The sequence below is a fragment of the Globicephala melas genome, chromosome 12 (assembly GCF_963455315.2).
Source record: "Globicephala melas chromosome 12, mGloMel1.2, whole genome shotgun sequence".
Lineage (NCBI taxonomy): Eukaryota > Metazoa > Chordata > Mammalia > Artiodactyla > Delphinidae > Globicephala > Globicephala melas.
In genome coordinates, this window is record NC_083325.1 from 83,648,744 (window position 1) to 83,666,426 (window position 17,683).

At 50.9% G+C, this 17,683-nt stretch overlaps 1 protein-coding gene across 9 annotated transcripts in view; it reads right to left on the reverse strand.

The window, feature by feature from the left end:
- ASAP2 (ArfGAP with SH3 domain, ankyrin repeat and PH domain 2) overlaps window positions 1-17,683 on the reverse strand; it is a 156,677-nt gene that overhangs the window by 73,452 nt on the left and 65,542 nt on the right. For all 9 annotated transcript variants that reach the window (XM_060309105.1, XM_030844548.2, XM_030844550.2 and 6 more), the window contains exon 3: window positions 10,855-11,000. In XM_060309105.1, the coding sequence (XP_060165088.1) occupies window positions 10,855-11,000 (146 nt within the window). The remainder of the gene's footprint in view (window positions 1-10,854; window positions 11,001-17,683) is intronic.

Genomic DNA, 17,683 nt, shown 5'->3' on the forward strand with positions numbered 1-17,683 from the left:
CAACTAGAATATTTCCCTTAGCACCAAGCAAGCATTGGGCTTTCTCTTATCCTCTGACTTGCTTTTAACAAGTATATGAAGTAAAATGGCTTTTCGAAACCCCAAGCATGATCTGAATACAAATTATTACTCTTAATTGCTGCCAGTAAGTATGGATCTAATACCAGTGGCACACAGACAGTCTGTAGTCACAGCCCTCCCTGCTCTGTCTTCCCTTTTCCTGGGTTCACCTGGATATGTCTGACAAGATGAGTTGACAAGTAGTCCAATGTGTGTAATCTCAGAAGGAGAATGATTCAGTCTTGGGGAGACAGGCAGACAAGGCTATCAGAGATGGCGAGCAGCCTGCGTAACGTCATAGATGATTAGCAAACAAAGACAGACCAGGAGATGGGGCAGGGGTGGGCGAATATCACCAGGCAATAGCCATCTTTCCACATGGGTCTTCCTAATTATTATATTTTTTGCGGGGGAGAGGGGGTCTTAAAACTCCTTGACCCGCGAGCTTTGCCACTGCCACACTCTCTACAAATCTTTCCCCCCTTCCCCGTGACGCTCCCCCTGCCCACAGGGTCAGTGTCTCGGCGGCTCCTTCGGCTCTGCCACCGGTTACCGGCAGCTGCCAATCCAGCCAGAGCTCCGCCCCTGGTTCCAGCCTGACACCCAGGAACCCCAGTGCTGCCTTCTCCTTGGCTGGGGATCTGTCGAGAAGCCTGAACCTAGACAGGATTTTTGTATCAGAGTGCTCTATTTTCAAGGAGCAGCAAAGAGAAGATAGACTCAAAACAGAAAGGCTGCTGGGCAGAATCTTCCCAGCTCCAGGCTCAGGAGTCTAGAAAAGACCAGGTCTTCCCAGGGCTCTCCTCAAAAACCCTTAATAGTGTCCAACCCTCTGTGGGGATAGTCAGCTTTTCCTAAAAGACCATATATAAAACATGGCCGAAGAGCCTTACCTGAAATGCACCTGTGTCGTTAAGTTTATTTTAATATGCCTAATTTATGAGGAACCAGAGACAGAACGCTGGGATCTGCAGGGTTTTTTTCTTTTTAACTTGGGCAAATGCTGCTCTATCACAGAGTCAGAGGTAAAATCAAGACCTCAAAGAAGGGCAAACACCTGCTCATGTGGGCACAGGCACTGGCAGCACCTCTGTGCCAGGGGGCGGAGAGCTGCAAAAAGACCTCAGACCTCACTGCTTCAATTAAGGGCATTCTTAGCGGAGGCTTCGGCATTAGCCAAGGATGTGTACCTGGGAAACAGCCAGCACCTGCGGAAGCTTCGAGTCTTCTCCAGGAGCTGGAGCCTGAGACCCAGGATTGTGCGTGTGCGTGGCACCGCCGGGGGTGTTATAGCAGCAGGTAAGGCTTTACGCCTGTGCAGTCCAGTATGACAGACACTAGATACATGTGCCCATTCAGATGTAAATGGATTACAATGAAATCAAGTTGGAAACTGAATTCCTCAGTTGCGCTAGCTAGCGTATTTCAGGTGCCCGAGAGCCATGTGTGCTGAGCGGCTTCTCATACTGGATACAGCAGATGCAGACCATTTCCATCAAAGCAAAAAGTTCTGGTGGGGCTTCCCTGGTGGCACTTCCCTGGTGGCGCAGTGGCTGAGAGTCCACCTGCCGATGCAGGGGACACGGGTTCGTGCCCCGGTCCGGGAAGATCTCATATGCCGCAGAGCGGTTGGGCCCGTGAGCCATGGCCGCTGATCCTGTGTGTCTGGAGCCTGTGCTCCGCGACGGGAGAGGCCACAGCAGTAAGAGGCCCGCGTACCGCAAAAAAAAAAAAAAAAAAAAAAAAAAAGTTCTGGTGGACAGCAATGCTTCAGACGAGTAGCCTAAAAAAATTTTTAAGCATCTCTGAAGGTGTAACTGATGTACAATAACCTGCCCATATTCAAAGTGCACAATTTGATAAGTCATAGCACATGCATACACCCACAAAACCATCGCCCAAATCCAGACAGTGAACGTAGCCATCACCCCCAGAAGCTTCTTTGCACCCTTTTGCAATTCCCACCTCCCAGCTGCTCACTCCCCAATCTCCGGTCCCCAGGAAACCGCTGATCTGCGTCCGTCACCACAGAATAATCTACATTTTCTAGGACTTTCTATACATGGAATTCTACGGCACGCACTGCTCTTTATCGGCTTCTCGCTTTGAGATCCATCCGTGCTGCTGCAGCAACGGCTCATTCTCGTTTCTTGCTGAGCAGCTGTCCATCACCTGGCTTATCCAGACAACTGCTGATAGGCTTTTGAGTTCTTTCCAGTTTGGGGGCTACTACAAATCTTACATATAAGGCTGCTCTGATTACTTGTGGGATGGAACTCTCCAATGGTGACCAGGAAGGCCTCTTCAAAAGGTGACATGGAGCAGAGTATGAAGGAAGCAAGGCAGCTAGCCCCATGAAAGCCTGGTGGAAGAGCATTCCCGGCAGAGGGAATTCCTAACACAAAGGCCCCGAGGCAGGCACCTGGCAGGGTCAAAGCACAGTTTTCTATGTTCTTCCTGAAGGCTGCTTATCTGAAAGAACGAACATCCAGACAGAAAATCTTTTGGAGAAGCAGAAGGTCCCAGGTGAAGTGGCCTGAATAAATCACTAAATGGCTCAGGGCCACTTAATCGCATGTAAGGCTCACAAGTGCTTTGAGAAGTCGGTGTTACCCCCGTTTTACAGAAATGGAAACAGAGGGAGGGTTAAGCCACCCACTTTGCCCCCAGATCCCACAACTAAGCAGCAGCTGAGCTGAGAATGAGGCCAGAGCCCTTCCCATCATTTCACTGCCATAGGCAACCGGCCTCCAGAGCGGTCAGTGCTACTCACACGTGACCCACGGCCGGAGCGGGGCAGGCTGTGAGACCAGAGGTACCATCTACATCAGGACGTACAGGGAAACACTTTGCAAAGGAAAACCATCTAGCTCACTTTCATTTTTAGTGAGTTCTCCCCGGGGGCCGGCGACAACACCGCCAAGGCCTATGGCGTGCGCGCGCGCGCGCACACACACACACACACACACACGGTCTTGCTCTCACATGGGGCCCTCGTGAACATGTGCTCCCAGGCCTGGTTCTTCGGCACCAGGGTCACTCTGATGGTTTGTTTAATCAAAGGAGACGGGGGAGCCCACGCAGATCTTGAGTGTTTAACACAAACTGAAAGATCAAAACTGGGCAGCTGCCAAAAACACTGGCAACTTTCACACCACAAGAAAGAGGGGAAACAGCTGACCTGGTTTCTGCCTTTAACGCTGCGTCTCTGGCAGTCACACAGCTTTGATCTTTCAGGTTCTAAGTGGAGAGAAAATAGTGACCCTCTTCCACTGGAGAACGGATGATGAAACCACACACCACAGCCTACTTGCAACCGTCTGGAAAAGCCGCGTTTCTGGGGGCCAGCACAGAAGGGCCCAGGACTCATCAATCCACAGCTTCTTCTGAAACCCCCATGATGGTAAAATGCTTAGTGAAGCCACACCGAAAACGAAAGCAGCTTTCCGAATCCACTGCCTCCGAGAATTCAAGGGTGGATACTTGTGTCCTCAGCCAGGCCCCGGAGCCCTGGCCTCAGGCTCCCCAGGGGAGGAGTCAGAAGCGGCTGCTGGTTCCAGACCAACGAGGTCAGTGTCACCAGGGAACTGATTAGAAATGCGAATGGATCAGGAACTCTGGGAAACGGCTCCCAACAGGGAGGGTTCTAGCAACCCTCCCGGCGCGAAGCTGGGAATCGCCTTTAAGTAGGTGTGGGTGTGGCCTTTTAACAAGGTCCGGGTCCTGCTGGGGCTCCCGGTCCACCTCTGCTCTAGGGCAACGCTTCTCAGACTTTAATGGGCTGACTCGTGCCCTGGGGAAATGGAGATTCTGCTTCAGCAGGCCTAGGGGACAAGGGCCCGGGAGCCTGCATTTCTACGAGGCCCCAGATGACTCCACCTGAGGGCAAGGCAAGACTAGGACCCTAGGGAGGCAAATGAAACAAACTACGTCCAAGTGCTCTGTAAACCAGACTCGGGACTATACAGGTATTGATGTTGTTTGTCAAGTTTTAGATTTTAAGGAATGACTAACAAACAGTGGAAATTCTCAAAGGGAAATGCACCCAGAGAGGCTGGACCTGGAATTTATCTCCAGGTCCCAGGGAGGCAGGGGCCTGAGTCCTGGCTGAGCCAATGACCAATGACCAACAGGAGGAGACCCAGGACGCCGGGTCCCCCAGCTCCCAGCCCCCTCTCTTTGGGGCCATCAACTCCTCCAGCCCCCAGCCCCTTCCCCCGGGGCCTAGAAGTAGGCGCCAGTGTCTCCGATCACAGAAACCTTCCCTTGCGACTTCCACCAGCAGCCTGCCCCTGGAGCAGCGAACTCCCGCTGCGCGTCTCTCCTTCTGCTACTGTACTGTCCCCTGCCTGCACGGCAGAGTCACTGTGGCGTCCCTGGCACCGAGGCCAACAGCACTCATCAGCCGCCCCCCTCCTGCTCCTCTGCCTTCCGGGTGCGGCGGACCCTCCGCCTTCACTCACACCCCCTACTCCAGCCTGTCCACACAGCATCCCTCGGGTTTGGCAAAAGATTTTAAAGTTGAGGTGCCCTACATCGTGGCAGTTGTTCTTTTAAGAGCCAGCAAGTGAGAGAATACACGGTGACAGAAGAAAGCAAACACAAGCCCTGGTTTGAATTTGCTAATGCTTTCAAATGGTTATCCTGTAACAGCACGTCCTCCACGCACTTGACAAGCTGTTAAAGGCAAGTGCCAGGAATGTGCTTGCAAACTTTGCCAGGAGCTTAGATGCAGATGGACCCTGTGGTGGCCCACAGGCCCCCAACCCACCCCCACCCAGGACCCAAGCACCCAAGGCCGCGAGAGAGTCACCGCCCCACCTTCCGGGGCCGCGCCCTCGGGGCTCCGTGGTGTTTGTCCTGGGGTCTTCCTAGCACACACAGCATCCTAATAAAAGTGGCCCAGACGGGAGCAATGAGCGCTTACTGCCCTGCTGCCCAGAGAGCCGGGCCACCCCCAGCAGGCGATCAGTCACTCTTCTCAGCTGAGCTCTCCTCCTGGGCCCAAGGCCTTGTTCCCACCCTGTCCTCTCCCCCATGGCTTTTCCCACTTTCTCTGACCTCAGGGAGCCAGTGTACCACAGCGGTTACAATGAGGTGGCACTGCCTTTCCCAAAAAAAATAGTATCAAGGTACAATTTACACACAGTCGTGGCTGTGCTACAACCAAACACAGGGCTCTGACAGTAGCCTTATTGCTTTTGTCGTTTTGGTCAAACTAAGGACGTGCTTTCATTTTGGTCAAGGATCTCTGAGTGTAGGAAGCAGCTTGCGGTGTTGAAGCCTTGTGAGTCTCAGAGCATTTCCAGCCATGCATTAGGCCAGATTAAACAACTGGTGGCAGAGATTTCTAGGCGTCCAAAGTAATTGTCAGTAGGTCCATCCAGGAACTCTGTTCCCCTAGAGAAGGCCCAGCCCTCAAGCGCTCCTCACTCAAAGCTTACAGACTCCTGCTCTGCGTACAAGCCTAGCAAGCTGGTCATCGCGTCCTCCAGCTCACAGCGCTGCGGAACAAGGCACCAAGAGCGGTAGAAGCCAGCAATTAGCAGGGAGAAGGGTGTCAAAATATTAAAAAGTAAATGTTGAAAATGGGAAAGCCGACGGTCTGGCACCAATCTAGGGGCAGGTACTCCCACACTGCAGGTACCAGGCACCAAGAGTTTCTCTAGATTTCAGTGCTGCCCCTTAATTTATGCCCCAAACAACGGTAAGCCTTCCTCCCCAGAAGATAAAATATGACCAGTGCCCATGCTGAATAAGAAAGAATGTAAGACATTTTTAAACAGAAACAGACTCACAGACGTAGAAAGCAAACTTACAGAGGGGAGAGTGACAGGGGGTAGGGGTCGAGGAATAGATTAGGAATTGGGGGTTAACGGATACACAATGCTATACATAAGATAAACAAGGACCTACTGTACAGCACAGGGAGCTCTACTCATGGAAAAGAATCTGAAAAAGAATAGATATATGTATAACCGAATCACTTTGCTATAACTGAAGCTAACACAGCATTGTAAGTTAACTCTACTTCAATTAAAAAATGCTTTAAAAGAAAGAATGTGATACATTTTAAAATATCGGACATTTTCAATAGAAGAAGTGGAAAGAGAAGAAAGTTTACGGGAGCACCGAGGGTGAGGACCTCTGCTACAGAGAGCTCTACGCTAAGCAACGCGATGAGCTTTATTAACGTGGGGAATCAGCTCCTGTCGACCGACCCGAGGGTGCTGGGGAGAGAGCGCCACCATATTACCAACCAGCAGGTGGGCAGGCCTCCCCGCCAGGCCCTGCGCACATCACAGGGACAAAGCCACACTCTCCTCAACAACCTGACTAGCTCTTCACTCTTTGGCTATAATGTCTTCTAACTCCAATCACTTGTGTAAAGGAAAAACAAACAAACGAAAAAAAACGTGACTTCTGTGCACGCTGGTCAGTGGGACTTTCAGGTTCTTCTTTCCGGGTGAGTGAAGTGAAATTCCTCAACCCCAGGGCCACTCTCGGCTCTCGCCCTGGAACTCCGTCCTGGGCTGAGCCTCCGCCGGCCCCTGCCCTCACCTGGAGCAGGTTCTATGGACCAAGAGTACATATCTCACAAGCGATTCTCTGAAACCAGAGACGGAGATGACATACCTGTAAATGACCTTTCAGGAATGTGCTTTCATGCAACCGTTCTTTAAAAGGCCACTTCTTAACACAGAAGTGGCCCTGGAAAATCTTTCCAGGATTCTCACAACCACCTCAAATTCCTGGTAAGAGGAAAAGAACCGAGGAGACTGGCCTGGCTTTATAACCAGCCTAATTTCACACGTGTTACATTTCTGGAGCTGCCTTGTTTTCCCCTTTATCCTGCATTACCGCAGAGGAATTCACAGACTCTCTGAAGGTGAGAATCTCACCCTTTAGTAACAAAATCTCACTTTATATTAAGCTGGCCTTTCTTTGGAGACGGTCCAACTGCTTTATAAACATTCTTTCATGCTGAAGAGCAGGTAGGTGGTAATTATTATTCTTTCTAGGCAAGAGGTAGGATTGAGAGTCTTGGCCATGCAGAACTGAAATGTTTTTTGAACGCCTGAGGAAAAGCAAAAGCAAGGCTTTAAAAATAAGAGATAGGACAGATGTGACCAAAAATAGGAGTAAGAATGGTATACAAAACACCAAAACAGGAGAATTCTCCTATAAGCAACTCACTCTCGGCGACAGCTTCTTAGAAGCAGCCACTTGGCGTCCTTACAGCTGCAGATCTTCAACACCAGCCCTGGCCTGGAAAGCCCGGCCTGGTGAACATGAATTTGGGCACAAATAAGGTATTTGCTGGGAAACAGGATCAAAAACCCTAACTCCATAAAGTACAAGCAGAAACTACAGTCATGCGCGTGGACTCAGAGCTACTGTCTTCCGGGCTTTAGTAAGCTACCCGACCATAACGACACTGAAATGTCACCTGTGGGGTGGCATTTCTAATTCCCGCTTATCCCTGTCACCCTGATGCTGGCCGGTGAGGCGGGAATGGTTTTCTCACACTGTTTTAGGTGAGGAAACCGAGGTGTCTGGCTGCTCGTGGCTGCAGCAGTCCGGCCCGCTGGGCATCTCTCTTTACGCTGCACTTTACCCGGCATTGCCTTCCCTTCCGTTCTGCCCCCTTTTCCCCCCAAGGAGTTGACAAGGGGCCTTAAATCCTTTAAATACCACAGTGCAAAGAGCATGGGATTGGAGTTTTAAGACCCAGATGTGACTCCTAACCTGTCCCTTGCCGGCTACGAGCCCCATCTGAGACGGAGGTAACGTGAGGGATCTAGTGCAGCTGACAGGAGGACTCAGTGAACGAGGAAGAACCAGTGCACAGTGCTGACAGTGCCACGCGTGCTCAGGAAGTGACGGCTGTGGGTAAGTCCCTCACTGTAGGAAGCGGGAGGACAGCGAGGCCTGGAGGGGATTTCTGATGTGCCCAAAGTGGCAGAGCCATGGGGCAGTGGCCAATGTGCCCATCACAATGTCCAGGCCCTGCTCTGCTTTTAGTTTTGCGGAAAATCAAGAAATGAAGGGGCTGCTTTTGTCTAACTGTGCAGCTGCTCATGTTAAAACTGAGGACAAGCTACTTCGAGTAGGATTCCACCACGTGGAGCGACGCAGGCGGGGCCCTTCCACACCTGGAGGCGCACGTCCAAAAGTTGGCAAGGGCTCAGACCTGTCCCGAGAGAGATTAGCCCTTTAAACCACCGGGGCCTCAGTTACCTAATCTACAAAGTGGGGACAACGCTGATTCACCTCACGGGATCGTTACAAGGGTTAAATAAGCTAAGGTGTGTAAAAGCAACTGGCTGTACTGCTTCCAACACCAGGCGTGGCGTTATCATCTCCATCTTACAGCTGAGAAAACCTGAGTGGAGATCAGCTGAATGAAGATACAAGAGCTGGCTGGGGAGGGGTGACCCTGGCCTCCCGTGCCTCTGTCTCCAGGCTGCCTGCTCAGTCGCCGTGCTAGGGCTTCCCTCTGCCATCCCCCTGGGACCCCTTTCACTGCTTTCTTTCTGGCTGGATCCTGTTCCCTGACTCACACGTCTTCCTCTTTCTTGGCTTCCCTCTTCATGCCGCTAAAGCACAACCCTTAGGAGTTCCACAGGAATGATGCTTGGGAGCAAACCGTCTGGAGCCTTAGGCGGCTGAAACATCTCTAATTCGAATTTCACGCTCAGGTGGTGGGTCTCATTCCAGGTTAGAATTACGTTCCTTGGGATTTTAGTGGCAATGCTCCGGGCCTTCAAGTTTTCAGGGTCACCCGCTGAGACACCGATGGCATTGTGATGCTTAATCCTCCGTGTGCTTTCTGAAAGCGGTTAAGATCTTTTGCAATTTCACAGGGGGGTGCCTTGGGGCAGGTCCTTTTCCCTTACTGTCCTGGGCCCTCCCATCTGGAGATGAAAATCCTTCAGTCTCAGGAACCATCTTTTGTTCTGTTGCATTCACGGCATCCTCCTCTGTTTCCTATTCTCTCTTTCTGAAAACGCCTGTCAGTTGGATACCGGACCTTGAGAATTAATCCCTGACTCGTCTTTCATCTATTTCCCACTCTTTTGTCTTTTTTGGTCCTTTTGATCTATTTTCTGAGAGATTTCTTTTACTCTAACACTTCTCATCGGATTTCCAATTTTATATTTTCTTATATTGATTGTCTCTCCCCTTTTTTAACGACAAGCTTCATCCCATTCTCTCTTCTGATTTCTCTGAGGAATTAAGTATAATTTCTTTAAAGTTTTCTTCTGCTCTCTGCATTGTCTCTGTTTTCCCCAAGTTCTTCCTTCTGTTTATTTTGGTCTCTTTCTTTCTGGAGGCCATTCATTCATATTTAAGAGAGAGGCACGAAGCAGCTGGCTGGCAGCTCAGGGGGCGAGGAAGGGGCTTACCCCCCGCCCCCCCGCCCAGGGTCTGGGAGATGAGGCGGCGGGCTGATTTTACACTAGACGACCCCTGACACGTCAGCATCTATAGATCTTCCCCAGGACCGTGCAGCTTCCCCAGTTTAAAAAAAAAAAAAAAAAAGCTCCACTGTGACTCAGTGGTGAGGCCCTAACAAGCCGTGTGCCAGTGTCTGGGCAGTGGGGCTGGAAAGGGGCTGGGCTCCACTGTGTGCCCTGCATGCTGTCAGCCTGTTTGGGGCAGCAATAAACGGGTGACAAACCTGACAAAGGCCCCAAGAGATTCCAAATTAACCCGAGTAAAAAACTTAAGCACAGCAACGGCTTTTTATATTTACCACTTCCAAATGAAACACTTTACAAGTGAAGACAGGGAGGGAGACCGAGAGCCTTCATGATCCGGTTCTTTCCCTTCCTCCTTATTAACTCATACATGTGTCCCTTGCTCCTGCCCTTCTACAAGCAGACTGACAGACCCGCCATCATCACCGCTTCAAGAATGATGAGCTGTTTTTTCACTTGTTATAAGCTTGCTGACAGGAGAAATGAAAAAGACACTGTTGTTTGCGACCTACACAGAAAGCAATATTGAGTTCTTGACCTGGTCTGCTTGTCCACGACCTTTGGGAGAAGCTGGGGGAGAAAAACAGGAAAGACATGCCGGTACCATCCCGACGTACATTCCCCTCGCGGAAGAAACCGCTCAGCAGGGTCCCAAACCCCCTCTCTGCTCAATTCTTCAGAATTCTGCTCCCACAGTGAGGACGGCACAGCGCTGCCAAGTGCAAGGAAGAGTCCATTCACCCACGTTACCAAGCACCTACCGCAGGCAAGAAGTACTCAGTCCGTATCTCCACTCACTTAAAAAGTGAGACTTTTCTTAGGCTCTGCCTGTGAGGGCATAAAAGGCCTTTAAATATTCACGGTAATTTCTGTGCTCTGATTATAGGTTACCTTGCTGTGTAAGACGGGTCTGAAACATATTTATGCAATATTGTTAAGTTTAAATACCTACTATAATTACCAGAAACAGACTATTCTACACAGTTTAGGAACTATTGAAAATTGAAGTCAGAGGCCCTTAGGAGGACGAATGCATTTACCCATTTTGTGCCTCAGCTGCACAGCTTCAAAATGCCGAGTTAAATTTGAAAGTCTTGTGAGAGTAAAAATCACAATTCTAAAAATTTACTCCAAAGGGACCTCACGCGTACAGGAAATACAATTCTTTTCGGTACCACAGGAGCTATGAAACGTATTCCTCGTGTAGCAAACAAACCTTCATTACCGTCTAGGGAGCTACCTTCCCAGCTAGAGCAACTTCGGGCCCCTCCCACGCTGCCCGTGCGCTGCACACGATCATGACACTTACCAGGTTTTTGAAAAGCGCCGTCAACTCCTTTGTAAACACTGAGAACTTCAGGAAGGCGCTTCCCAGGTCCGGGTCATCTCTGCACACGCAGTTGCCCCCGAACTTCTCCAGAGCCTGGGTGTACTGCTCTTCGTTTTCCACGTGCGCTGCAACAGCAACGGGAGAGGTGCTGTTAAGGCCTCAACCACTCTAGCCCTGCCCCCCACCAGTTTCTTACTTGTGGATAAAATCGAACACATTTACAGCCTGAAAATCTGAGAAAAGCCAAGTCACACCGCGAACAGAAATAACTCTGCTGTCCTGACAACCACCCGTGGTGCCAGCGACAGATCCCAAAGAACGAGCGCAAGGACCAGGAGGGAGAGCGCCTCGCACGAGTGCCACAGCCTCCAGCTCCCGGGGTGAGACCCCCGGGGACGCCCACGCTTCCCCATCTCCTAGGACTCCTCCGTAGCCCACACGCTGGCGGGAGACACAGAACAGACCCAGTCCTCTGCTGGAACCCAGCCGCTGGCGTGACGCTCACCCAGCCGCATGCCCTAGCTCCTCCTTTCAACACCGGAAAAGCCACGGTCCTCAGAGCACAGGCCATAGGCCAGGGCGCCGCTGCCCGTGACACGTCCTCTGCCTGGGGGTCTTTCCGTGCCTCTGCCCCACGTCCCCGGCACCTTCCTGGACTTGCGCTCAGAGTGTTACATTCCAAATGTCCAACTGGTAAGCGTGGTTCCCAGCACACTGGAAGTGCTTCCAGGGTAGGGACTAAGTTTTATTCATCTTTGTGCTTGAAATATAAGTAAGACAAGACGCATGTCGTTTGATCAGGAAAAGCAAAAGCTGGTCATCCATCTGAAGGTATATATGACCATCATCAAGCTTCAAAGCAGCACCTTAAAATGTGAAAAACCCGGATTCCGGGTCTCCAGCTCTGTGGTTCCCAGGCCCTGGTGGACGTCGAAATCATACACGGATCTCTGTCAAACTGTAGAAGCTGGAGTCCCGTCTCTGAGTCAGAAGCTGGGGTGGGAAGGGGACACAGGTAATTCTGGTGAGCCAATGTGGCTGGACACGATTCCCTCACTTCTGGGTCAAGCATTTTTAAATGAATCCAGCCAGTCTGTAATGAAACAACTTCCTGGCATGGACATTTGATTCCTGCTCCCTCATCACTCCAATCAGAAATGTAACACGACGACTGTACAGGCACATCAGTGCGGGCGGGCGGGCGTGTCACCTTGCATGGGGACTCCACTGGGCAGGGTCACACACCCCCCTCAGGCTGCCCACGTCTTCAGAATTCTGCTCCCACGAGGAGGACGGCACAGGGCTGCCAGGAGGCCACAGAAAGCCTTAGTGCTGCAGCTTCTTTGCCAAAGAACAGATCCTGAAAAGCCCCTGGCAGTGCCCCAAACAACTCCTCAGGGCAACGAAACCACTGTCGGCAGTGCCGGTGCCTGGGCCTGACAACCGGAGCACACAGGGGACATGTGCTTGCGGAAGGCGGCCCTGGGGCTGAGCCGGATCCCAGGATCCATGGACCATGTGTCCACCGACCCTACCCGGCAAGCACTTTGCCCTCGACTTCCGGGGGCATTCGGGTGCCTTAGGGGATGCCCGTGTGGATCTAACAAACACAAGAGAACGTTAATCTCACTGTTTAGGCCCTTTTCCTTTTCCTTCTTTCTATTATTATTATCATCTTTTACATCCCAGAAAAGAGCCTGAAAGTTCTGGATACATTAAATGTATTTCTGAAACTATACTCGGCAAACGACTTGAGGCAGAAACACACACACACACACACACACACACACACACAGAGCGTGACGAAGGGGCAGCAGAGCAGGAAGAGCCCTCAGAAGGTCTGGGCTTCGAGCCTATGCCTCCCAGTAAACGTGCACGACCTGGTAACACACGTATTTACTCCCTCTGGCGCTGTCTCAGCCACGTGAAGGACAAAGACCCCGCTGGGAGATACTCACAGGGTTAAGGTAAGAATCAAAGAATGTGGGTGAGGATAGGCAGTTCAACCACACCCAACACATACACGCCCACCAGAACTGACAATAGTTAACAGCAGCACAGATGTCATCTATACTGAGCACAAATGGTTTCCATATGTTTTTTTCTAGACTTCACAACAACTTATATATGACATGCATTATTTCTCACAATGCTGAAAGGAAACTGGGACTCAAGGAGATCAAGTAAGCTGTCCTAGGAAACAGGGCCAGAAAGTGGCAGAGCTGTGGTGCAAACCCAAGTCTGTCTGATCCCGACGCCCATCTGTCCCCCACTCTACTACACTGATGTGTGTTTCCTTCTAAAAACAGCTTACCTTGCCAAAACCAAAAGTACCCAAGTTTTAAATTTTTAAAATTCCATTTCAGAGGTGGATCAGTTACACCTATTTTGTTCGACTTATAATTCTAGAACATGTGGTCAACAGTGAAGGGCAGTTCCTTTCAAACCACACGCTATTTTATAACTATTTCAAAATTGGTCGTCAAGACGTGGGCAATTCCAGTGTGGTTTTGGAAGGGCGTGGCAGCCACAAGCAGACATCTGGTGCTGATGTCACTCCCCTGGGAGAGAGAAACAGGAATGCGGAGGCTAAAGTCAAGGAGCCAAAGTACTGCCTTCAAAATGATCCTGGACCCTCACAGCTGCTCTAGGTGAGCACCCAGAGGGAGGAGGGAGAGAATCAGCTTCAGTAAAGGCCGTGAGGTGGCCTACAAGCCTTTCGTTCAATGAAACTTAATAAGACTATAAGGTGTCAAAGCATCGTCCTTACTACCTGTTGAGTAAAGTGGGGTTCAGAGGGGTTTAATGATTTGCTCAGGATCACACAGCTGGAAGAAGGTGGGGAAGGGTCAAATCCATCCTGTGTTCACGCAGGCTGCCCCCAGCCTGTGACAACCTTGGAGAGAGGAACCTGCCTTCTCTCCACGGGCAGTCCAGCAAACCAGCACAGAGGAGAAACAGCCAGTGAGGCTTCCGGTTCTGGCACCAGGAAGGACAGATGCACTTCCTTTCATCGCTTCTTCTGGGCCTTTCAACTGACCACATGGTATCGGTCACGTTTTTTTATAAAAATTCTTTCCCTTTTTTTTTTTTTTTGCGGTACGCGGGCCTCTCACCGCTGTGGCCTCTCCCGTCGCGGAGCACAGGCTCCGGACGCGCAGGCCCAGCGGCCATGGCTCACGGGCCCAGCCGCTCCGCGGCATGTGGGATCTTCCCGGACCGGGGCACGAACCCGCGGCCCCTGCATCGGCAGGCGGACTCTCAACCACTGCGCCACCAAGGAAGCCCCTCTTTCCCTTTTAAATCTGCAAAATAATGTGTTGATCCCAGCAACCCCAGTGGTGATCAATGAGTGTTCTGGATCATCGTCACCGCCATCTCATGTATTTATATTTAAATCATTTTGATCTACTGTGATCACTGTTTTCTGATGCTCAAACTGTCCCAGCTTAGGTCAGTGGGAACCTCTTTACGCTGATCTAGTTGGAGTTTCTAAGACAAATTTCTCTTCTTGCAAACAACTTTGAAGCTTCTTGATAATGACCACAGCCCCGTGTCTCTCCGTGTCTCCCTGTAACAGCTTGCCTGGTGCCCACTGTCAGGACAGTAAACGCCCCATAACTACACAGTATCCGACTGGCCTACTGCTCCACGTCACCCAAAGTCTGAGATGTTCCTACTAGAAAGTCCTTGAGTATCTTTATTTTCCTTTAGCCAAAACTAAATTTAAAATAGGAACCTAAAATAAATGGCTAGGGAATAAACTTTCTGGAAAGAATCCAAACTGGCTCTATCATCTCTTATTTACAGAACTGTCAAAACTGTTCTTCTAAAAAGAGCTCACTCTCCCACCTCCCCCTTATTCAACTGTATCTTTAACTCTGGTTCTTATTAATGAACCAGACCCAAGAATCTTTGATGTGGGAGGGACTTGGGAAAATGAGAACCGGAGTTGCTGAGACCACAGCAGATGAGACCCCGTTTCTCCCCAGTTCTAATCCCACAGCCTCCCATTTCCCACACCTCACTACACAAAGGTCAGACCTTCCACCAATCCATGCAAGGGGATGAAATGAAAGACTAACAGAAAACTCTGCTACGGAGCCAGCGAGCATGTGCACACGTTGCATTTAGAGGTGAGGGTTGGGCCTTGTTGTGTGCCTTCTAGTTTACTTGATTATGTCATTTTTAAAAACGGATACGGGCTGCCCTGGTGGCGCAGTGGCTGAGAGTCCGCCTGCCGATGCAGGGGACACGGGTTCGTGCCCCGGTCCGGGAAGATCCCACATGCCGCGGAGCGGCTGGGCCCGTGAGCCATGGCCGCTGGGCCTGTGCGTCCGGAGCCTGTGCTCCGCAACGGAAGAGGCCACAGCGGTGAGAGGCCCGCGTACAGAAAAAAAAAAAAAACAAACCCCTGATACCAAGAAGAAGGCCCAGTGCATATAGTTCAAGCAAAATTGTTGGACCCAAATGGGGAAAAGGCAGCCTTTTTACTCCTGCTCAATGGGCCACAGCACGGCGGGGGAGCCAGCCACCTGCCCAGTGCTGCCGAAGGACAAGAAGGGTCCCACGGCCAACTCATCTCCGCCAGCTTCAAGTCCACCTGATGCCTGCTCCTCGCTGCCAGCCTGCAGCGGGCTGTGATGGTGTGCTGGGTGCACACGAGACGAGTGCGACCCATGTCTCAGGACAGATGCACCAACCCGTGCACGATGGCCTGTGATGTGCTGGGGCTGAGGATTCAGAGACGCCAAGAAGGGGACGTTTGAGCTGAGGCTCCAAGGTCAGCTGGGAATTTCCAGACAGAGACGAGCAGGAACAGGAAGGTATCAACCCCAGGGGAACAGCAAGGAGTCCTGTGTGTTCAGAGGCTGTGAACACTTTCTCAGTCTTCGAGCCTCCGCCTGCACCCAGCTCCCGACGCAAAGCCATCTCAGGGCAGCACCAGCCTCACTGTCCTACCCACCTGGGGCCGCTCCTGGGTCTTTACAGTCCGAAGGATCCCGAAAAGAAAGCCGGTCCTTTACAGACAAGGACGCCAAAGCTCAGAGCGGGCACTGACTTGCTCAAGCTCACACAGCTAGTTGGCAGCAGTTCGAGAACTAGAACTCAGCTTTCCAGCCTCCGGTCCGCGCAAGTCCTCCCAACCAGGCGAGGAAGCGTTTCTTCATTTGCTCGCCACACAGTCACTATTCTCGGCTCTAGGCTAACAGAAATGTGCTACAATCCTCCAGCCAAGCACACGCACTGGCAATCCGAAGTCCAAGTGCCCTAACCAGAGACAAATGGGGGTACATGTTGGAGGGGGAGGGGGAGGCAGCCTGGCGGTGCTCGCCTTGGCCAGGACCCTCCAACCCCCCGCTCCTGGCCAGGCAGGGGTCAGGCTGAGGTAAACTCATCCACATCACTGCACACGCCAACCATCCACACAGACAGCCCCGCCAAGGGCACGGTTTAGGAGAGACATATGTTCTCTGCAGTAGAGCTTTATAAAGACCCCCCCAGATGAGGATTAATATTCAAATGTGAGCCGCAATTGTAATGTCAGGATAATCTGTATGACTCAGTGTCAAGGAGGCCAGGCCACTTCCCCTCAAGCTGTCAGCCCCGCACATCACCTGATCTAACTCTCGGCAGACAGCTCCTGGGAAAGCAATTTCCTGGAGTCAAAGATAATCCCCACTTCTCAACAGGATCTCTACCCTGTGAACACCTCATGGGAGAAAACCATTTTTAGCACTTTATTTCTAGACTCATCCCAGATAAAAATCTTTCCATTCACAATTTGGTAATCTGCATTAAAAGTTCTAAAAACATTTTTTGCCATCCCCTCCCACTTCTAGAAATCTATCCTAAAGAAATAATCAAGTGATCAGAGATGTATGTACAGAACAACTGATAAACTGAAAACGTATTAAGCTCCAACAAAATGGAAATGGTTAAAGAACAGTGTCTCTACAAAATGGAATATGATGTAAGCTTTTAAAATCATGATGTAGGAATATGGTCAGGATAGAATGCCAAGTAAAAAAAGGGCAGGACACAGAACTATATATTTCATCTCAATTTTGTAAAAGGTAAAATGTAGAGAAAGGCCGAAAGGAAAGGACATCAAAATGCTAAGGTGGTGATAAAAGAGCAGGTGCTCGGCACCCGGAGGCTGGTGCAGGCCAGGTGCTTTCCGTGCATCGTTGTACCCTCCTTGAGGGGCATTTCGCAGAGGAGGGGACAGACTGTGGTGGCGGAGATACCTAGGCCAGGCAGAAGCTCCGAATGGCCAGGGTCACAGCCCGGAGGACCTCAGACCAAGAATGCAGCTCGGCCCCTCCCATCTCACAGAGGGTGGCATCTGGCCGGGCTGTGACTTCGTTCTAATGCTTTTCTGAATTTTTTAAATGTTCTAAACTAAGCTCATATTATCTTTATAATCAGAAAACAACAACACAAGGAATAAACAAACTAGAGAAACCTGAAATGTCAGCCCCAACGGCTCAGTTACCTTGGTTCTCCATGCCTACTGAGGGTATCAGAATCTCTTTCCCCACCAGTTTCTCCTGCACAAGTTGACATGACAGAGACATCTTTTGCAACCTAACCTGAGCACCTGCATCGTCTCTGGTAAGACACGAGCACCCACCACCAAGGGTCTGATGAGAACGCCCACCCGATTTGACAAGCCCTCAGGGCCCCGCTCAAGCCGGGCACATGGAAAGATGGCCTTGCCCCTGGGGCTTCACCATCGCCATTCCACCACTCTCCAGCACTCTGCGCTCCCCCTACTTTCTTTCTTTTTTATTTTAAAATAAAT